General features: G+C 38.6%; 1 protein-coding gene across 2 annotated transcripts; it reads left to right on the forward strand.

The window, feature by feature from the left end:
• The first annotated feature begins 4,668 nt into the window (after nt 1-4,668).
• On the forward strand, nt 4,669-7,064 carry LOC147642056 (protein GRAVITROPIC IN THE LIGHT 1-like). 2 transcript variants are annotated; one of them, XM_086802347.1, is made up of 2 exons: nt 4,669-4,862; nt 5,245-7,064. In XM_086802347.1, exons 1-2 carry the CDS (start codon nt 4,844-4,846, stop codon nt 6,768-6,770), a joined length of 1,545 nt encoding a protein of 514 aa, XP_086658473.1. In that variant the 5' UTR covers nt 4,669-4,843; the 3' UTR covers nt 6,771-7,064. The 2 variants fall into 2 exon arrangements, with proteins under 2 accessions (XP_086658473.1, XP_086658464.1); XM_086802338.1 differs by lacking the exon at nt 4,669-4,862 and adding an exon at nt 4,870-5,073.
• The last annotated feature ends 16,664 nt before the right edge of the window (nt 7,065-23,728 follow it).

Genomic DNA, 23,728 nt, shown 5'->3' on the forward strand with positions numbered 1-23,728 from the left:
TTTAAAAATATCTATGAAAACATTGACAGGCATAAAAACTGTGATTTTGACTATTCTTGTTGCAATATTTGGTTTCAATGAATGCTGCACTTCTGTATATAGTTTGGCTCTATATGCCTCTATTATACTTCCATCGGGAACAGGCCAGTCTATTATATTCCATTCCAAAAAATCTTGCCTTTGCAATATGCCATAAGAATGAGCATGGTCCAATAGCTGGTAGAAGTGATCATAGAAAAAAAAAACCCGCTTTAGCCAAGTCTCTTACAGATCTACCTTTGTACTGTAGCTCTCCTATCGCGCCATGTACGACATTGAAGAATCCTAAAATGCATTCCACTGGTTTGCCACTCCTCGTATGATGAAGGATATAGATCTGAAACATTCAGAAAGATCATCTTAGTTATAAAGAGAGAAACAATTGTGCCTTGAAAATAATTTGAGTTATATTATGTGTTTACAATTTGGTCTATGATGTGGAAGATAAGCTGGATATTCTCGCAATTGAAGTTCTCGATGCATATAAACATGCTGCACCAGAATCTCTTTTACACATCTTCTGTCTTCTTTCACTCTAAAACCTTTTACTCTGCCTTTCCAGGATGTCAGGAAAGTACTCGTTGATTGTTGCTTTTTGCTCTTCTTCCTGCTCCTCTTGGGTTGCATTAGTACCCAAGCTCCTTTTCCCACTTCAAATGTTTTCCAACTGGCATTTGCTGTTACAATATTGGAAACCTCTATGCTTGAAATCTGTGTGATAGGCCTTTGTGGCAAAGATATGTTTCGTACATCAACAGAGTCTTCACCATCTAAACCCACTGAACGTTAACCCCTTGGTGATGGTAGGCTATTCTACTTCAATGAAAATTATTTTAGTTATTTTTTTTTGTGAGAGAGAGAGAGAGAGAGAGAGAGAGAGAGAGAGAGAGAGAGAGAGAGAGAGAGAGAGAGAGAGAGTTATTTTATTTTCCTAGTAGATAGGTCCCATGATAATTGATTTATGTAGATAATATTTATTCATAAAGCTAGTAGGGATGTATATGGTTGTGGTGGCATGCTATATACTTGTCAAGTGACTTGAAACTACTATTCTTGATTTTTGTAGGATTGTGATTACATATTCATGCACTTCCAAAGTGCACCTTAAATGCACATGAATGCACATCACATGCCACATGCAATGTGTGGAGGTCTTTAAGGTGGTATGTGTGTTCTTAAGTGAGTACTTTTCCAACCATAGACGCACAAAAAATGGCATTTGATTCTCTCTCTCTCTCTCTCTCTCTCTCTCTCTCTCTCTCTCTCTTCATACTTCTATTGAACATACCATCAACAATGCTATGAGGCCTTTAGAATGTCAAGTACAACACAAACTTTTCACTCTTTTCTAGCATGGTGTTAGCTCTTAACAAACTAGAATAACCTCTACTCTAAGAAATACTAAGGGCCAATTACTCCTCAAAAGGCACTAGGAAAAAATTCTGGTGAAGTGAAACATGCCATTTACATTATTTTATACCATGATAAGAGCAATCGCCCTCTTGTTTTTTTTCCTCCAAAATCAAGGATATGATATAATTTTATTTTAGATTTATGTGGAAAAGTTTCCTTGAATTTTTTGAGTGAAATCCTTAGTTTAAGTCATTATAGTTCTTGTTTTGCGCTATAAAAAATGCAAAGAAAGAATTAAATGTATTTATTTGTTCCCTTCAATATTTTTAGAGCAAAGATGATGAGAGCTTCTCGACGATTTTCACCTATTATTCTCTATTTTTCCAAATATTTTTGTAGCAAAGATGACAAGTTTTCACCTATTGGATATCTTGCCTTGACATCAATTCTGTTGGTGTACATCATCCTCACCATAAATTTAGCATGCTATCAAAGCATGTAACCTTTATAGGCTTTGTGAAAATAAGAAGACACATGCTTACATTTGATGCCAAACAAAGATATAATTATTATGTGACATGCAATCGAACATTATCATAAACAACACATAAATATGTCAAGTTCAATCTCCTTCATAAATCCGACTTCATGTATTTGCTTTATTGTATGATTACAATTCAATGAAGGATACCATTTTGACATTGGGCTTAAGCACTGTAGCAAAGGTGCATGTTTTAGATGACTCACCAGGGACTCACCAAAGGCTCAAGGTATAAGATGGACTTGGCCCTTCGACATGTTGACTACAAAGTTTATATAAAACGTCACTTTATTACTTTTATGTTTGAACATGTGTACTCGTACTATGTCGCTTTTACTTAATGCAAGGGGAGGTGATCCAAAAAAAAAAACACATCCTTGAGTTAGGGTGCCATGTGATAATTGTTCATTTGAAATGAGAGGATTTTGAAGCTAGTGGGTGGAAAGTGAGAAAAGCATGATCCATGGAAGATAATAATGATAAAAGGAGGGGCATTGTGGGGGTTGAGAAGCGAAGGGTTTAGGTGGTGTGCATGGGGGGCTTGTGTAAGCATTCCCTTCTTCCTCTATTATTGTGTGTGTGTGTGTGTGTGATTCGTTAGCTTCTTAAAAAACAAAAAGGCAAAGAGATAGTGTGGGAGAGGGAACACCTAAACCACATGTCAAATTTCAAGAGGGGCCCATAATCTCATTCAAGGGTTTCAAATTTATGCCAAAGTGAAAATCTATTACATTTAACCATATGAGATGTGCATTTAAAAAATTACCTTTGCTTCTTGAAGAGTTTTAGCCTTTGTTAAAAAAAAGTACACAAAAGAGAGGTAAGGGAGGGGGGGAGGGGAATGGATCCCAAATTTTGATTGGCTATCCTTAACAACCAAGGTGGGCGAACAAAACTGTGTATAATGAATGTAACATAGAGAAGATTTTCATGGCCAACTTTAACAAAGTTGTCCTTTGTTTGCAAAGTTATATTGATCACATCTCCAATTTTAGCCAACATACTCTCTAATACACCCTTTTTTGGAACATATAGTCTTGGCCAACGCACTCTCTAATACACCCTTTTTGGGTCAATGAAAGCTCAAAACTTAAAGATATAGTTAAGTGCATTTTGGTGAAATTAATTTATGGGAATATTGCATAGTAGGTCGGCTTAGCAATATCGGGGCCCAACGGTATAACGTGCGACCCTCCAAAAGCAAGAAGAAGTTCCAACCCAAGCCTTCTTGACTACCTTTTATAACATGAAGAACTTAGTGTTATAATGGATTTTTGGCTAACTAAAATTTCCTTACAATAAACTAGCACTCTTAGAGCATGCCAATAATAATGGTATTCCCATGTGAGCATTAACAACAAGGTATTTAATGGTGGCAAGATATATGATTCAGCCCTTAAAAGGAAACCAACCGAACAAGATGGAAGGAGGATATGTTCAATGGAAACTCTTCTAGTCATGAAAAAGAAAAGCAAGCAAAGATGGTGGGAGGAAATGTTTAAGTTTTTCATTCATGGAAAAGAAAACCAAGCAACGATGGTGGGAGGAAATGTTTGGGAGTTTTCCATTTATGGGAAAGAAAATCAAGCAAACATCTTCCTTTCTGTTTTTCCTTTTTTGAGAGCAACCCCTAAGGGTTAATACTAAATTGAAATCTTTTTAGGTGACACAACAACGAATTTTGCGGGGCCCCCACGGGAGTGGGCAAAGTTCTAGGCTTGATTTTTGACGGGCACTGAAGGGCGTGGTGAAATATAGCACGTTTTTTAATATTTTAGTGTTACTTTTCATGGGCATTTTAAAAATTTGCAAGTATTTTACGACCAAAATGTTAAAAAACGGGCGTGACTCCCGTAAAAAAAAACTATGAGTCCAAACCCCGTGTCGGTCATGTCATCTCTCTCTTCTCTCTTACTCCTCCTTCAGACCTCTCTAGTCAATAAATAATGGCAGGCCAAGACCCTAATGCATTTGACTCAACGTCTAAAAAGTGCGCCTCGCCTCATACTGAGGGGCTTCTCAACTTTTTTTTTGAATAAAAATTACTGTGCTTGGATAGAAAATGTTTGTTTAAAATGACCATTTGCTCAACAACCTATGGTGAGGGCTAAGAAGGATCCATAAATATCTATGAGCCACGACGAAGAGAGACGAGACCAGTCAAAGAGTGGCTCTGGGCGTGTACACAACGTGGTCATTGGTGCGCTGAGCGTCGTGCCAAGTGCGGTTGCCGAACAGCTGGGCGAGGGTTGCATCAAATTAAATGTGGAAAAGGGGCTGCCTATGCGTTTGACAAATTTTCTACGGAACTTTTGCTTTGGATCCATTATATTGATGATGATCGCGAAGCGTCCGAAAAGATTTCGATTCGGACCCAACTTCATCATCGGCTCTCACTATCCGAGGTGGACTCTGGCATTGTGCCTTGTGGCCCACGTGTGGAATCGGCAGTGCATGTGCCCGCCCAATGAAAATGGGCCCCCCAAAAACTCCACCAGGGTACAGAAATTGGACACCTCATCTGCTACAGAGGACCTAGTCATCCAACTTGGCAATCACGCTGGCACGTCAGCCCAACATTCATGCCACGTAGACTTTTCGTCCTCCGAATCAATGATGCTTGCACACCTGCGCTCCTGCACTCTTTCTAGCATCTTCAACGTGGCGCTTGATGTGTGGTCCACGTCGACAAGCGGTCCCGCTTTTACTGGCCAACCTGCGTCTCATCTTTTCCGGAGCGAACTCTTCGTCTGTAACACTGTAACCCATCTCCCAGCGTGTTAGCAAGCAAACGCTAATTCGTTCACTTCATTCAGTTTACCCTAATTGGCTCTGAGGAATCTAGAAAATCCTAACCCTCGTTATGCATGTGAATCATATCTGCCATCGCCGTCCCCGCCTGCTGCCGCCATGAATCCGGAATCGCTCGGTATAACCTCATTTTCTTTTGTCTGCGTTCACTCCTTAAGTTCCCTGTTTCCGTTTAATCACACCTTAAGTTCGCTGTTTCCTTTTAAGCACACCTTAAGTTTTAATCGAAGTTCGCTGCCAGAAGTCTTGTTAAACGGCTCCGTTAGACTCAACGATGCTCTCCGGCAGGAAGCGGCCGGCGTTTTTTGACCTACGGCACTCGACTTCTGGTCGAACAGAACATTCCGTCTAATCTTCGGGCACTTTCTGGCAAAGAATCTAAATACGTGCTTTTTCTGTGTAGAATCGCTTGCCTGACACACGTCCGATGATGCTGCTTCATCATTCGTGCGGGACAAAGAAACTCCTGACTTTTGATTCTGTCCTCTTTTTTTCTGCAGGAAAGCTTTCTGAAGAGACAAGCCTTTGGAGGAAAGGGGAAAAAATGGAATCATCCCTCGCGTCAGAGAATGGCAGCAGCAACGCCAATGGCTCCGGCTATCTGCACAAAGGTGGCCGGTCGTACAGAACCCGGCTAGCCAATGGCAAGCACGCAGAAAAATCAGCACAAAATGCAGTGGCACCCTCAGAAGATGCTGCCGTTAACATCGATGTCTCAACATCTGATGGTAGCAGTGGTGTCGCCACCGCCTCCATGGATGCAGAGAACACAGATGCTGAAAGCCTGAAGTCCCACTCATCTTTTACCTCAGATCCAACCCAGTTGTCCTTAAAAGTCCAAGTAATGGAAACCCTTATCTCCAACATGTTCTCAACCGTTTCCTCCTTGAAGAATGCCTACATGCAGCTGCAGTCTGCACATGTGCCATATGATCCAGACAAGCTCCAGATCGCAGACAAAGCTGTCATTGCCGAGCTCAAGCGGTTGTCCGAGCTCAAGCACTCTTACAGGGAAAGGCTTTCCATCATCTCTTCTGGCCAGGTCCAAGAGGACTCTGAAGCCCCATCAGAGGTTGAGACCAAGGCGGTGATCCTGAAGTCATATGAAGGTATCATCAACAATTTCCATTCTGAGATTCAGAAGAAAAATGCAGTTGTGGAAAACCTCAAGGACATGCTTGCACAAGCAACTCTGAAGAAGGAGAAGCTCGAGAGGAGAGTGAAGCGGCTGGAGCAGAGGCTAGCAAGGGACTCCCTTGTGAATTCTCCTGCTAATGTTTCGCTTACACCCCAACTACTGGAGTCTGCAGTCCTTGGAGCATCGGAAGCTTCCAGGAGCTTCACAAAGCTCTTGATTTCTCTCATGAGAACAGCGCAGTGGGATCTGGATGCAGCGGCCAACTCGATTGAACCAGGCATTAATTATGTTCGGAGAACGCACAAGAAGTTTGCATTTGAGTCCTATGTCAATCACCGAATGTTAAGTGGCCTCGAGAGTGAGAATTTCTTTATCAGTGGCAGCCTTTCAACAGTGCTTGACAGACAGGAGTGCCTCAGAGAATTTCAAGAGTTGAGAATTGCAGATCCGGTCGAGGTGGTCACTGCCAAACCACAGAGCATGTTTGCTAAGTATTGCTTGAAAAAGTTCCTAGATGTGATTCACCCAAAAATGGAAGAGTCGTTTTTTGGGAATGTGGAGCACAGGAAACAAATCTTAGAAGGCACTCATCCCAGCAGTCAATTTTACCAGAGTTTTCTCAAACTTGCCAGGGCCATGTGGATACTGCATAGGCTTGCTTTTTCCTTTGAGCCCAATGCACGCATCTTCCAAGTACAGCGGGAGGCAGATTTTTCGCCACTGTACATGGAAAGCATCGTGCAGATGGTGGAATTCGATGTGAGCACTTCTGGTGCTAGACCAAAGGTTGGCTTCACAGTCATGCCAGGTTTCCGAGTGGAGAAGACGGTAATCAAATGTCAAGTGTATATTGCAGCAACTAGGCCTACTGAATCAGAACAAGGTTGACATCCTGTCAAGGTCATTTTGTACCAGGTTTAGTGATACTTTTAATCCCCTTGTATAACTAGTAGCAGCTAATATATGACAGAACATGCCCTATTTGGCAGCTCTTATGGCTTTGTGAGATGATGACTATGTCATCATTCATGCATGCGTTTTCACACATACAAATTTGCACCAGATGCAAACAACAGCTCAGCCGTTTTGTACTTAGGATAAAAGACTTTCGAAAGTAGTGACTTGCTTTCTGTACTAGGCACATGCACTCTCTGAATGTTCTAATAAGTTATACTAGTCCTACTTGCCATTGTTTTTTGTTTCTGTTTCACTGCTAACTTCATGGGCTTCTCCATGGATTTATGTTTTAAGATATTGAAGGGCCTGTTATTGATGATAATGGCAAAATTTGTGACATTAAGTCTGTCTCATCATGAAAATGACATGAAAAGAGTTGAAGGCTACTTTGTGAATACCGATGGTTTTGGTATGCGATCTCGGTGAATTTTATATTTATGAGTAGTCATGGAAGCAATCAGATCAGGTGCTGGTGCCAATAGGAGGCGGCTTGTTTTTGTGTCCCTTTATTTCAGTGAAGCTGTCTAGAACATTAATTATTTATATCTCCCTGCGAAAGACTTGACGATCTAGAAGTGACCCGACAATCGGAGGATTCGAATTGGCAATCAGAAGTCATGGCAATTTCAGATTTTGGGATCGGTGATTTGAATGGTAGTTTTTGGGATCAGCAATCTGAAAAGGGGTGATCACAAGTTAGGATTGGCTTAAGTTTAAGATTGGCGATCGGGATTAAAGAATTGGGATCGGCGATCAGAAGTGAAGATTATAGTAGCAGATCGGTCAGATCGGAAGTTTGCGATCCAAAATTTGGGATCGCTAGATGGATGATCCGAAACTTGATGGCTATGATTTTTTCTTTTTTTTGCCTAATGCCATGTGTTTGTGTAATATAGGCACAGCAGTTGAATGCATAAACATGACGTGCAAAAATACCGAGTGGGAGTTTATGGGCTTTTCCATGACAAGGTTTTTACCTTGGAGATTTTGTTACAGTAGAAGAAAGGATTTTATCATGGAATTCTCAGGTGATGCATCGTACATTAGACCAAGTAGAGATAGGTTTCCCTTCCATTCTCTCGCTAGTGCCTCCCCATCTTGGAATGTACTTGAGAGGCTCTTGGAGTTGAGGTTTTACTTAAATGTAGTTTGTGACTAGTGCTTGAGTGGGACTTCCTTCCACTCTCCCATCAACCCTGACTTGGACTTAACCACCATTATACCTACCACATCCCGCATAGACAACACTACTTGACATTTATCCTTGTCTCTCCAACACAAGCAACTTGACTATAAAAAGACCTTGTGAATAACACAGTGTTGAGCTTAGGATTTACACTTGGGAGCCTTTTGGACTCTTATGTCTCTAGCATGTTTTGGCCTTAGGTGACTATAGTTCAACGGGTTGTCCTTTAGTCCTTTCTTTTTGTTTTGTGTTGACCAACAACTTCATTTATCTTGTGATTCGACAGGTTTTTTGCCCATGTAAGGGTGAAGACTCAAGGGTCTTATTAGAGCTGTTTTGAGGTGAGGTTTGCTTGTCAGTCGACACTTATATTGGGCTCGAAGGAATCTTCTCCATGCTGGAGGTTGAGGGGAGGTCTTGAATTTGTCTTTGGAGTAGTTCTTTCTCTCCCTCAATCCATAGTTCCTCTATCTTTGCCTTGCCTTTGTTGGTCCTTTTAGGCATCCATATCTACTTTGGCTCGCCAAGCCTAAGTATTGGCTTTGAGCACGATGATGATTTTCAATGCATTCTAGCTCTTGTGATTTGTGTGTATTGGCATTATCTTCTGCACCCAAATCAAGCTTTGTCCTTGATGGTATCCTTGGGCTTTGAGGGAGCGTTTTGTAGTTATCCATCCTTGTATGGGTGGATCATTTTTCCATTTGGATGATTCTCCCTCTCCTTGGGCTCCATACCAACTTGTTATATGCTATTTGTTGTAGGTTCTTCTTTGTCATCATTGTCTATTATAGCAGACAGAATGTCTCTTTCTGCTGCTTAGCATTTTACTCACAAGCCTTGGCTTCTTGTCGAGCTTGTTTCTTCCATTCTACTTCCTTCTTTTTTGCTTCCTCAACGCTAGGTGGACGGCTTCGAGTTATTCATAGGAGAAAGGTCCATAGAATTTTCTAAGTTTATTCCCGTTAAAGAATCCTTCTATTTGGACTCCATCCACTGTTTCTGAGTGGATGGCTCCTCTCAAAGTGATTTGATTAATTCTGAAAGGACTCATTTCTCTAACCTTGAGTTTTCGTTTGTTTTTCTCGAGGTTATAAAGGAGGACCAAGTCCCTTACCTTGAATCTCTTGGATTTGATACTTGAATCAAACCATCTTTTTCTCCTCTTCTTTTCAGCATACATGCCCACCAAAGAGTGTAACATGGCCTCATCTAGTTTCGCCGAGGGGCAAGCACCGAAGGCTAACTTTCTTCCTTGATTGGGGAAGTTGGTCTTTTTATAAAGTTGCCCTGAGATAAACGTGTAGGGATCTACTGCCTTCACAAGTTATCTCTTCCTTTTAAGGACATTGATTCTTCCAATGGGAATCCATGGTGCTACGACCCTTACACGTACGACATGTGAGACACGTACACATTGATACGTGATACATGCCAGTAATGTGCAAGACACGCGAGCGTTGCGTGGGAAAACCAATGACAGCGTACTATTGCATATCACTGCTTATATTAGTAAGTGTGAGTGGGCAATGTTTATGGGTGATGGTTGTAGGCCAAAGACCCAATGATGTATAGCATGAGGTACCAACTAGGGACACATGGTGTGGGGCCGGTAAGGTACACACTACTAGTATATATTATACACTACTAGTATATATTATGGTTGGGTAGTTAAAACATGGTATGCCAAGCTACATTTATTTATTTTTTTGCTATTTTTTATTTTTCCTTTTCTCTCTCACATTTTTGCATCTAGTTTTTCACAAAGCTAGGTTGCCTTGCATGGAGACCTGACGTTTGGGATCATAGCCTTGGCTATGGGAAAAGCCTAGTTAGCAAGCTTGAGCGTTCAGAATCATGGTGACTGCAGCCGTCCATTTCTTTAACCCATATGTCGTCCTCGCTGCCGGATTTCCGTCGTCTCGCTGTTCCGTCGACTTCTACCGTCCGTCGTTCCGTCCGCTGTCGTCGCCTGCTGCCGTGGCAAAGCCCTTTGGGTGGTGCTTACCAAGCCGAACTCTCTCCCACACTCATCGAATCAGCGCATCACAGTATAGCGCAGCACAGTCAAAAGAAGGCGTAAGGAAAAGCACAGCATATAGCCATCGGCAAGTAGCAGCACAGACAAAGGCAGAGCAGTAATAAGCACTTCAATGAGGAAAAACACAGCATATAGCCATCGGCAAGCAGTAGCACTGACGGAGAAGAGAGATGTTGATTGGGAGGTGACACATAGCTGATCTAACCCCCCCCAAAAAAAAAGCTCACGATTTTAATTACATAAAGATTCTTTAAAAAAAAGAGAGAAAGCCCTAATCTAAAGTTTCAAGGGGAGGTTCATACGTGGTGCATCTTGGTAATCCTTTCGGTGGTCTGTTTCTTGAAGCACTTGGCATGATCCTGTAGCTCTACACAGCTACTGTATTCATGGGCTTTCGCAACCATATGACCAGGGGGCTCACTGATCCCTTCTTTTATTTTCCGTCGTTTGGTTCTTCTTGCATATTGTCAGTTAAAAATGGAATCCGATCACTCTGTCCCACAATCACTAGAGTCTATCCTTCTTCGTCAACAAATGCATGATTTGCGGTACACGAGAAAAGGGATTAAAGCCAAAACTTGCACTAAAGGATTTGAAAGCACTAAAGTACACTTGCACTTTACCTTCTTGCAGTTGATGTAGTAGATTAGTGGCTTTCTAACTATGAACAATGCTTTACTTTACGTGATATCATAGATGAACACATTAGAATCTATCATGCTACATATAATTTACTTGATGTCGCTCATCTTGTTGTGGTGGAGGAAAATTCAAAAGGACAAGGTAATCCCGAATACTTGGGAGGAAAAGGATATGTTTACTCAGAATTTTGTGCCACCAGATGAGCAGAGTAGAGCCCTTGATACTTGGTTTTTTACTCTAAAAAGAATCTTATAGATCAAGAGTATGCTGACAAGTATTGAGAGGTGCTTATGAAAATTTCACAAATTTTACCAGATTTCTTATAGGTTCATAAATTCGCCTTGGGGTTAAATGATAAACTTTAACCATTAGTGCGCCATGAGAAGTCTCAAACCTTATAGAAATGGCTCTAGTTTATGAAGATGGTCGAAAGAGTCAAAGTTAGGCAGTGGGTGAAGTTTCTAAGTCTCATTTTATGGGACCTACTTATGAAGATTCAAGGTACACTAGTGGGTAAAAGAGAAAGGCACCTATGTCTAGTGTATATTCCTCTACAAAGAATCTTGCAAAAATTCAGAGAAAGGTGTCAATGAAGAATGATCGTAGATCTTCTCTCACTCCAAAGTAGTTTGAGAAAGCAAAGAGTGAAGGTTTATGCTATGCTTGTATGGGCAAGCATCAAAGGCATGATTGTCCATTGAAGAAGCTATGCATAGCTATAAATATGACAACTGAGCCTATAGATTTAGATCACAGGGATAATATAGAGGAAGATTTATTAGATGATACTCCAGAGTAGACACCCCAACATTCTACTTAACTACTCTCAGTGTCAATTAAGAAATGGGTACCCTCACGGCGGCCAACGGGTACCACACGGTTGCTAGTCGTGGTTACCAATTTTTGGTTACAGAACTTATTGTCATGAGAAGGGCTTGATTCAAGAGGAACCATTGAAGGTACTCTTCGATACAGGCTCTAGCCATAATGTGGTTAGTTCTCAACTTGTCAAGAAGTTAAAGTTGAAAACTCAACCATTACCATCTTAGTACAATCTTAGTACATGGTTGAGCTAGCAGATGGCAAAGGAACAGAGGTTTGGGATCAACAAGTTGTAGGCCTTGGTTTCACCATTCAATCCTACTTTGAGGAGGTCAAGTTTGATATTCCTCAACTAGCACGTTTTGATGTTATGGTAGAGAAAGAATGGCATGCATAGAAGAAGGCTCTCATCGACTTCACAACGGATGTCTATCAATTTATGCATGATGAGGAAAGGATGCATCACATTAAAGGTGAGCCAAATCTACCCAAGAATGCATTAATTACTGCTACACAAATGCTTAAAATATCTTGTAAGTCTCTTTTTTTTAGGTTGGGTTCAAAAAGTTCCAAGTGTTGTAGCATGAAAGTGGAACTTCAACTTGTAATGCCACAAAAGCTTTGCAAGAGCAAGTTCTAATGGAATTTTCTGATGTTTCCAAATCTGACCTACCCGTTTCTTTGCCGCCACGTAGAAATGTGGAGCATCGAATAGAGCTTGTGCCTAGTGCAATTGCAATCAATAGATCTCTGTACTGGATGAGTTTGGTTGAGGAGAACAAGGTGTCGAAAGGTAATTGAGGAGTACCTACCTAGTTCGCTTCTCCGGTTTTGCTAGTTAAGAAGGATGGTTCTTATTGAATGTGTATCAATTATAGAGCCTTAAATAAACGTAATGTAAAACATCAATATCCAATGCTAGGATCGATGAGATAGACGCTCTAGGTGGAGATAAGGTCTTTAGTAAGATGAATTTAAAAAGTGGATATCATCTAATTCATATTAAAGATGTAGATGTATCTAAGAGTTCTTTTCATACTCATTTTGGTCATTTATAAATACCTTGTAATGTCATTTGGGATTACTAATGCACCATCCACATTTATGATGCTAATGAATGATGTCTTTAGGCCATTCATGGGTAAATTTGTGATGAATTTTATTGATGATATTTAATCTTTTACTAGAGCATGAACCACACTTGTTTATAGTATTTGGTGTACTCAGGGAAAATGTGTTGTATGCCAATAAACAAAAGACTTTCCTATGTCAAGAGGAAGTTGAATATTTGGGACACATTATATCGGCGCTAGGCGTAAAAATCAATTTGAAGAAAGTGGAAATAATCTTGGCTTGGTAAATTCCACAGGACATTACTGCACTCAGATCTTTCTTAGGATTGTGATTTTTATAGAAAGTTTACTATTTTATATTCTGAAATAGCACTTCCATGACTAACTTGTTAGTGCCATTGATTGACTTGTTACAAATTACTGTTGTTTATGTTTAGACCAAAATTCAACACTAAAGTTTTGATAAATTAAAGCAAGCGGTTGCAACTACATCTATGTTGAAGATAGTGGATCCGTTATTACCTTTTGTTGTTGGAGGCAGATACTAGTAGCATTGCCACATGAGCTATGTTGAGCTAAGAAGGCCGACTAGTGGCTTTTGAGAGTAAGAAACACAGTAGTTCACAACGCAAGTGGGCCACACATGAGCTTGAATTGTATGTGGTTATACATGTACTAAAGGTTTGAAGGTGTTACTTATATGGAGCTTGAATTATATGCAGTTATACATGTACTTAAGGTTTGAAGGTGTTACTTATATGGAGATCAATTTAAGGTATACATGGATCATGATACACTGCAGTATTTTTGTAACACCAGCTGGATTTAAGAGGCCATCAAGTAAGATGGGCCGAATTGATGCAAGAGTTTCACATGGAAATCTTGTATAGACAAGGAAAAGAGATTGTGGTTGCCAATGCATTGTCTCACATAATGTATTAGATGAGTTTTAGTAGAATCAAGAATGAGATCACTCATAGAATACATGAAGCTCCAAAGACGGATCTATATGTTCAATCATTATGGAATAAGGCTAGCCAAGTATATGAGGAATTTGCACCGTTTGATTTATTATCTGGTAGATATAGATTGACCATTGAGAATGGAATTCTGAAGAGGAACGACAAGATATGCATTCTAGACTACTTAGATAATTTGAGGGTATTAGCGACACTCATATAGTCCATGTGCTCGACAGTCCGGAATTAAGAAAACCATTGAGATCATTAAATGTTTCTACTAGTGGCCACAGTTAAAGAAACATGTTAATAATTATGTGACATTGTTTCCAATGTCAGGTTACTAAATTCTCGCGTGTGAAGTCGCCTTGATTGTTACATCCGTTGCCTATTCTAGAGAGGAAATGATAGAGTATTTCCATGGATTTCATTATGGTTTACCTGGAACTAGGAAAGGTTATAATGCCATCTTTGTCATTGTGGATAGATTATCTAAGATGACGCATTTTGTTCCTACCACAAACAAAGTTGAAGCTCCACAAGTAGCGGAATTATTTATTACCAATGTGTTGAGATTACATGGCTTGCTAGAACCCATTGTGTTGGATACAGATCCATGGTTACAGGTAATTTTTGGTAGCATGTTTTTAGTAAACTTGACATGCAACTCTACATGAGTATTGGTGATCATCTATAGACTAATGGTCAGATTGAGAGAGTCTTGGAGGATATGTTTTGAGAGATTATGTTAGAGAACGACGAGCGATTAGGAAAAGCATTTATCTTTATTGGTGTTTCTGTATACTTCGTGCAAGCATTCCTCTATAAACATTTCTCTTATTAACAATGTATTTATTATTTGGGACATGTGAAAGCTCCCTTGTATATATTTAATTTTTCAAGATATGTACACATCTATATGGTTTTAGATTCATATCTATTTTTGAAGTAATTCAGCTTGCATGCTCAAGCAAGCTACTTTTGAAGCAAACTATTTATAAAGAATTATGGGTATAATCCATTGATGCTAGGTACCATTGGATTACCTCAAAAGACACCCAATGCAACTAAATTTATGTCTCAGATGTAGTTAAATTTAACTAGAGCTTAAGATTATATTTGTTGGGCTACAGATTACGCGATTAAGTATGCTAATCCCAAGCAGATAGCTCGTTCTTTTCAAGAGGGGGAGAAAGTGTTGCTACTTATTCCTTCGAGGGCTGAGATGAAAGTGTTGCTACTTGTTCCTTTTGAGGACTGAGATGCTTCGTGCAAGTAAATCTACTAAGTTATTGCCTAGATATTATGGGCCATGGATGATTTTGAAACAAGTTGGAGATGTGACTTACAAGCTAGACTTAACCACAAGATTATCATGTCCACCCAGTATTTCATGTGAGTCGATTAAAGCATTCTATCCACGATGGTGATAATTTGGTTGATGGTATGGTTGCTTTGCAAGAACCTGATCAAGAAGATCATGGACCGGAATAGATCTTGGAATGAAGAGAAAGACAATCGTGAAACCGAATTCCTTATAAAATGGAAAGGACATCCCTTGATAGATGCAACTTGGGAAATGGACTTTAAGTTTTGTAAATGTTATCCTCAGTTTGCCATCGAGACGATGATTCCTAAAAGAGGGAAAGAATGTTATGACCCTTACACATGGCAACACGTGGGGTGTGTACACACTTATATGCAAGATTTACATGCTAGTAATACATGGGACACGTGGACGATGCATGGGACATGCATGCGTTGCATGGGAAAATCATGGCGGCATACTATTACACATCACCACTTATATTAATAAGTGTGAATGTGTAATGTTTGTGTGATATATATCATGGTTGGGTGGTTAAACATGGTATGCCAAGCTAGGTTTATTTTTTGTCATTCTTGAGTTCTTCTTCTTCTCTCTCACGTTTTTTCATGAAGCTAGTTTTTCACAGAGCTAGGTTGCCTTGCATGGGGGCTTGACGCATGTTTCAAGAATTAAGCAATCTCATAGCTCCATTGATTTGGAATAGAGAAGCATATGGAAGATTGTCCTCAACCCCTATTTGGTGGATCTTCACTTAAGGTTCTTGACATATGGTCAACTCTTACATGTGATGACCCTTTTCTTACTAAGTGTAAAATCAAACTCAATAAGAATCAATAGCCACCTTATGATCTGCCCATCGTGGTGAACAATTTATTTACTAGATAGAGTAAGGCTTAATGGTGGTCAATGTAAAATAAAAACTTGTTTGCCAAAAGATAATGGTGAAACTTGTTAACAACATAATCTCTATCTATGTGGTTGTAAAATGCAAACTTGTTTGCCAAAAGATAATGGTGAAGCTTCTTCACATCATAATCATCTATAAACTCTCTCTCTTTGTTGAAGTATAGTTCTTCTCTAGCTCATTCAACTGTTTACTTACTAGGAAACTAGGAAATCCATGTTCTTTTCTCCTAGTTGAGATAATATGCATTCTATGACATAAGCCGATGCACCAATGTGTGCACATAGAAGATAATATCTCATCTTGGTGCTCTCAGAATTGGAGCTAAGATCAAAGCTTGCTTTAGCTTATGGAACACTTACTCACATTCCTCTATATGAAATAGAGTAACATGGCATATAGAGGTCTAGCAATTTCTACATATATAAATATAAATCTTTTATAATACCCTGTGTGTGTCCCATAAACCTTTGGACAACCTTTGGGCTTTCTGGTCTCTCCTAATTTCTATAATAACTCGAATCTTTCCTTCATCACTTTGTGATCCTATTTTTGGAAACCACATATCCTAGGATCCTAGCATGCCTAACCATGATTTTACACTTTTCAGGGCTTAGGCACAACCTATAGACATCTCTTGAACACTTTCCGTGAATGAGGCATATGCTCTCTTCTCAACTTTGAGTTAATGTAGAGGTCATCCATGAAGACATCAAATAATTTCTTTAGGAAATCCTTGTATGCATGATGGACATCAATGTTTGAAACATAGCTAGTGTGTTTGAAAGTCCAAATGGCATTACTTTGTATACAAAGGTCCCATCCTATGTAGTGTTCGAAGGCGGTTTGATGTTCATCTTTGGGATCCATGGATACTTGGTTGTATTCTAAAAATCCATCTAAGAAGCTATAAGTTTCTTATTTTGCCACCCTTTTAAGCACATGTTGAGTATATATGGCAATGGGTAATGATCCCTTACCATGGTTGCATTTATATTTTTCAAGTTCACGCACATATGGATCTTGCCATTATTTTTTGGTACTATGACCACCGATGATACCAGTGATGATACCTAATCTGTGTGCTTGATCTCATATATAAAACCTACTGAATACGTATGTTGATTTTTTCCTTAATGGTCTTGCCGTTCTTTTTTGGTACTATGACCCCACTGATGATACCCAATAAGTGTTCTTGATCTCATATATAAAACATATTAAATAAGTCTATTGACTTCTTTCTTAATGATCTCATTTTTCAAGTTTATACATATATGGATCTTGTCGTTCTTTTTTGGTACTATGACCATTGATGATACCCAATTAATGTGCTCAATCTCATATATAAAACAGGTCACTAAATAAGTATGTTGACTTCTTCCTTACTGGTCTTGCAATAAGTTTCATTGTACGTGTACGGGTTTTGTTTAACTAGCCTTGCATTGTCCACCACTATACTTCTAGAATTATATGCTAGAAGACTTATGGAGGGACTCTCTCAAGATCCAAGTAACTCTAAGCAAATACATCTATGTACTCGTTGAGTAACTCCATTAATTTATTCTCCTCCTCAATGGTTAGGTTATTAGAGATCCAAACCTTTTTATGCTTCTTCCCTTGGTAGTGCTAGGTCAAATTGTTTGGCATCTTCTAGTCCATCATAAGACACCCCCATTTCTTTTGGTTTTTTGATGTTCGTGTGCACATCTTCCTATTCTCAATCTTGTAGTTCCTATAATGTGAAGGCCCTTGTTTCCAGTCCTCCTCTAGGTCAATATCTTTGGAACTAGCTTCGTGGAATTCTTCCCTGATTCATCTCTCACATATAGCTTTGTTTCGTCTTTTCTGTCCTGACTTGGGAGTATTTTTTGAGTCAACTGAGGCTGAATCTATGGGATTTTCCTTTGCTAAAGTTTTAGCAATTTCAGGATCTATTTTTAAAACATTATGGCTTGGTCTCATAATTAGATCCTTCCATTTGAAACATAACTCCAATGTAGTTCTCAAGACTTGGACATAATGCAAATAGTGCTCTTCATCCTTGAGGCTAGGTGGGTCTCTTGTTTTGACTCACATTCGCTTTTTTTAGCTTCCTCAAAGAAGCTACTTTGCTTTCAAGGAATTCTCTGAAGAGGTCTTGGTGTTCTTTTGACACCTCCTTGTCCTCTTCATCATTGTGTACTGACCTTGAGGCATAGCTTGGCTCAAATCTTAACTAAAGCATATGAGTGGTATGACTTTGCATTTCTTTGGAGTTTTTTCTTCATGGAATTCATTCGGACACCACCACTCATTCAACCCCTTTGGAATACTGCTATACTTATATAGAAGAGATCAATGTAGGGAAGGGCCTACCCTACAAGGATGCTGAAAAACAAGCTATTGAATAGATCAATGTAGGGAAGGGCCCACCCTATAAGGATGCTGAAAAACAAGCTATTGAATAGATCAATGTAGGAAGGCCCCCCTTATAAGGATGCTGAAAAACAAGCTATTAAGCCTGCAGATGATCTAAACTAGATACATATGATGGCTATAATTGATAGTTGGGGAACTAGAGAATCTACATGGGTTACACATAATGTTGAGGAGCTCCCCAAGGTTGTGCCATAAGAAGGTAGAGGATAAATGACTCATCCTCTACCTTCTGATGTCGAGGGGATTGGTTAAAGTGAACTTGAGTCCACATGGGATGACTCAGACATAAGCACCTTGAATGGTGGTGAGGATTAATAAAACAGATATTGGAAGCGACATCAACTCCTCATTTAATATGAGAAAAATAGAGTTGAAAACATCAAGAGAAAAAATGGTAAGTGAAATAGAAAATGCAGGAGTAGCTCTGAATTTGATACTAAGTCCGAATATAAAGAAAGGGATGAAGTTCTTCAAAACACTAAGGAGCATCTCCGAAAATGGCAGAGACATAAACGCTATGTGACCAATCATCATAGAAGGCTAAAAGAGAGGACAACTATTACCCAATGGCTACAATATGTTGGTGCATTCGATGCACATCACATGCACATCACAAGTTTACTAATAACCAGGGAGAGAAATTACAAAAAATGTATCACAGCCCTCCTCCCACTAAGTCGATAGCCAAAATCTGTCACCGATGAAATGACCTTATCCAATGAATCAAAAGTATGCTAAAATTGTTAAAGAAGTGATAGACAAGCTCATTAAACATGGATTTATCTATGATATTAAACATTCAGACTGGGTGTCACCCATCATAGTTGTGCTGAAAAAGAATAGAAAATTGCAAGTATGTGTTGATCTCAAATAGGTCAATGCAGTAATAAGACAAGATCATTACCAGAACACGTACTTAAACAAGTAGCTGGGAAGTATATAGATGGGTATTCAGGATATAATCAAATTTCCATTGCTTCGGAGGATCAAGCTAAAACTGTTTTTGTTATAGAACATGGAGATTACGCTTATAGAGTTATGCCATTTGGCTTGACAAATGCACTAGCTGCCACATTCCAATGGCTTATAAACACTCCCTTTAAAGATTTTCTAAGGATGTTTCTTGAAGCTTTCTTACATTAGGGCTAAAAATGAAAAAAAAAGGGTCGTGTAAGGATTGGATTAGCTTTCTTTAATGAAAGTAATTTAACTAAAATAGTATAGACAAATAGCTATATTAAATGTGTCCCTTTTACCTATATTTATAAGAAAGTGTCTTTAATATGCCATCCACCATGTATCTATAGTGTCTTTAATTCACCTATACTTGGCATCCATCTTATCTACTTTAGTGCACTAAAATAAGATTATTTCAAATATTTGGATATATAACATACTTCCCTCTTCGATAGGGCATGACGTGAGTTTTTCCCTCTCTTTTCTTTTTACTGTCTTTTTCTCCCTACCCGCTCGCCATCTCTTGCTTTCTCTTTGAATCGTCATCATTTTGTGTTCAATACCACTCTCTTTCCTCTTCCTATTGGCAACTCAAGGGGTTGATCCTCACTCAAATAAATGACACCATATCAACTTGGTGCCTGAAACCACTAGGATCATGGGAAGACACACCGTCCAACCAAATACCAACAACTGGTTCATCACTTCAATCGAATTACCATAACTAAAAAATTAATAAATAATCATAAAAGCATAATATAGGATAAAAACACAAGAGAGAATCATTGGGTGCAATCTATCCCCCCTTAAGAAGTGCCAGCTTCCTTCCACTTCTTGAGTATTTATGCTTTATTTATCAAAAATAGCTCATAAGCCAAAAATAGATGCACGCTTATGTATGGGCTTTCCCTTTTTACAAAAATGGGGGTTGCTTTTAACACAAGATTAGGTAAAGTGTTCCTATCTAAACATTAAAGGATAATTACAAAATGAACCCCAAGGGCTAATTCACGTGCAAATAAATAATTCCATCCCCAATATAACAAAAAAGGGCGGCTCAATAGGTCCACGCCTAAATACATCAAAATGGGGCGGCCAAATACAAAATCTCATATAGTAGAGACTATGGAAAAAATATCAAAATGAGATCACCAACCTACAAGGTTGTTCATTCAAACACACTACAAGTTAGCAACACATGCTACAAGTCCATGACAACATATAAGTAATAAATTCAATACTTAGTTCCAGCTATCCCTAATTGCATATGTCCTACACATGGAATATTTGGAATCACCCAAGTGCCATGCTTGAAACATAGTGGTAATTAGGCATCCCCAATTAAGCACAGAAGGATGGACGGACAAACCGTGACATCCCTCTTGCCTGGGATAGCAATTGTCCTCAGTTGCATCATATCAACTGGCTCGTGTTTGAAAGTAAGATTGGATGATGTCAGGATAGGCGTGGAAAAACCATCCAGGCATCCATTTAGCATTTTTGCGAGGATGATTTTTGAAGGGGTCAAAAGATATCTATTTTATACAGTACCTGTACAAGTAGTAGTGGTCTCATGGTTAATAATAGCCTTACATTGAAGTTCTTCTAAATGGTCAACAAGATTAGGTGCTTCCTCATGTACATGATGTGTAGGAGTTGGTCCCCTTTAAGGCCTCAAAAGACTAATATGAAAAGAATTATGAATTCTCCAATGAGAAGGAAGTGAAAGTCTATATGCTAGGTCATTAATCTTATAGTAATTTTAAAAAGACCATAAAAACGAGAAGCTAAATTGACAAGAGGATTAGTCTCAACACTTTTAAGACGTCTCTTTTCAATATGAAGCAAAACATATTGAACTTCTTGAAAAACCATGTGCTTCCTTTTCTTATTAGCTTGTTTAATGTATTTCTCTTGTGCATTAGAAATAACTTTACAAACATTATCATGAATGGAATTGAAATCAATCAATTTGTAGCTTCAATAGTGTGTGAAAAATGAGTGATAGGAGTAGGTAAAACTTTTCCATACACAATTGCAAAAGGTTCCTTTCTAGTGGATGAATGCGGTGTGTTGTTAAATGCAAATTGCAAAATATGGATATACTTATCTTATTGTTTAGGTTGTGATGAAACATATGCATGAAGTAAATCCAATATTGTGCTATTTGTCACTTCTGTTTGACCATTAGATTCAGGATGAAATGCAGTGGAAAAATCCAATTTAGTGCCTAGATTATCGAACAATGTAGTCCGAAAATCACTCCAAAACTTAGAATCTCTATCAGAAACAATCACTTGAGGTAAACCATGATGCGTGAAAATATGCTTAACAAACAAATGTGCAGCTTGATGTGCAATAAGAGTCTTTTTACAAGGAAGAAAATATGCTTGTTTGCTAAACCTATCAACAATGGTCCAAATCATATCATTATGGTTCGTAAATAGAAAACCAGTGATAAAATCCATAGAAATCTATTCCCAAGGAGTGTTAGGAAGTGGCATGAGTAAACCAAGTTTCTTACCCTTATAACTTTTCACTTGTTGATAAACATCACATTCAGACACAAATTTAGCTACATCATTTTTCATTTTAGGCCAATAAAAGTCATTAGAGATAGTCTGGAATAATGTAGATGAAACACCTCGATGCTCCGCATAAGGTGGCTGATGTAACTCCTCTAAAATAGAATGTCTAAAAGGTCGAGTAATGCATAATCTTTTTTGGAAGAAAAGATATCCATCATCATAGGAATACTCAACAAAAGGAGTCCAATGATTGTCTCTCAATCTAGACCAAATATCACTAAAGTTAGGATCTTGGTCATAAGTCTTACGCATAGAGTCAAAAGATGTATTCTCAATCGCAGAAATATTTTGAATGGAAGGTCTTCTACTTAAAGAGTTAGCAACTACATTTTCTTTACCAGGTTGGTATTGAATAACAGGCTGAAACCTTTGAACCCATTTAATATGTCTATCTGAAATAAGTGGTTGAGAAAGCAAATGTTTGATACTTTGTTGATCACTCTTTATTAGAAATTCTGAGCCCATTAAATAATGTTTTCAAATTTTCAATGCATGGACTACAGCAGACAACTCCTTGTCATAGGTGCTATACTTACTTTCAGCAGGGTGAAATTTCCTACTCTCGAAAGCAATAGGATGACCATCTTGCATTAATACAGCACCAATGCCCTTACCACTAGCATCGATTTACAACCACAAAGAAAGGATGTGAAAAATCAGGTAATTGTAACACAGGTGCATGAGTAAGTGCATATTTTAATGCAAGAAAAGATTGAAAGTTTGGTCCATTCATAAGGTTTGGTTTTCTTAAGAAGTTCAGTGAGATAGTGCGCCTTATATGCAAAATTACGGACAAATTTGTGATAATAGCTACACAACCCTAGAAAAAATCATAATTCATGAAGGTTCTTGGGACGTGGCCATGTCACAATAGTTTCTATTTTCTTGGGATCTACATGGATGCCTTAAGCAGAAACTATATGTCCCAAATACTCAATCTCACGTTGGAAGAAACTACTCTTTTCGGGATTAATGTAACGTTCATTTTCCTTGAGCAAATTAAATACAATTTCTAAGTGTTTTTCTTGCTCTTCTTCAGATTTACTAAAAACTAAGATATCATCAAAAAAGACAACCATAAAGTTTTAATGTTCAAGAAAGATTCTATTCATCATATGACTAAAAGTCACAAGAGCATTAGTAAGACCGAATGGCATTACTAAAAACTCAAAGTGACCAGCTTGAGTTCTAAAAGCAATTTTACAGATATCTTGCTCGACCATTCTTACTTGGATGATATCCAGATTTTAGGTCAATTTTGCTAAAGACACTGGCTTCCCTTAATTTATCAAGTAGATCATCAACTCTAGGAATTGGAAATCTATTCTTGATAATGTTCTTGTTGAGAGCTCTGTAGTCTACACACATACGATAAGTACCATTTTTCTTTTTTACAAGAAGAACTGGTGCTCCATATGGTGAACTATTTGGTCTAATAAGCCCCCGAGAAAGTAATTTCTCGATTTGAGTTTGAATTTCTCTTTGCTCAAGAGGGTTAACTCTATAAGGTGCTCTACAAGGCAGTGCACTACCTCGAATAATGTCTATGTGATGATCTTCAGGACATGATCTAGGGAGTTTAGGAGGTAACTCATTTAGAAAATAGTTAGAGAATTTAGAAATGAAAGAGTCATGGGATGTATCCCTAGGAGGTCCTAGGAGGTGGTTCTTGAGTACTAAGCTAGTTAACCAAAATTAAAAAGGTTTTATCCCTCTTCCTCAAAGCCCTTTTTTCCTGAGTATGACTCAAAAGTGGTCGATCCTTACCCTCAGAAAAGTGGTCGATCCTTACCCTCAGAAAAGACAGTGTGCTTTGCATAGTCAATATGTGATGTGTACTCATGTCGAAAAGGCATTCCCAAAATCATGTCAATACCATGCAAAGGTGCTACTAAGACAGTTCGTTGATATGAAAATTGTGCAATAGAAAAAGCAAGATTCTTTACTTTCTTAGTACAATTATACTTTT

This window comes from Cibotium barometz, chromosome 1 (assembly GCF_041138505.1).
Source record: "Cibotium barometz isolate CiBa-2024 chromosome 1, ASM4113850v1, whole genome shotgun sequence".
Classification (NCBI taxonomy): Eukaryota; Viridiplantae; Streptophyta; class Polypodiopsida; order Cyatheales; family Cibotiaceae; genus Cibotium; species Cibotium barometz.

Bases quoted from the DNA above. Each gene is read 5' to 3' on its own strand.
- LOC147642056 (XM_086802338.1), top strand. From the start codon at position 5,019: ATGCTCTCCGGCAGGAAGCGGCCGGCGTTTTTTGACCTACGGCACTCG. The intron at 5,074-5,244 runs GTCGAACAGAAC...TTTTTTCTGCAG, and splicing joins CCTACGGCACTCGACTTCTG to GAAAGCTTTCTGAAGAGACA.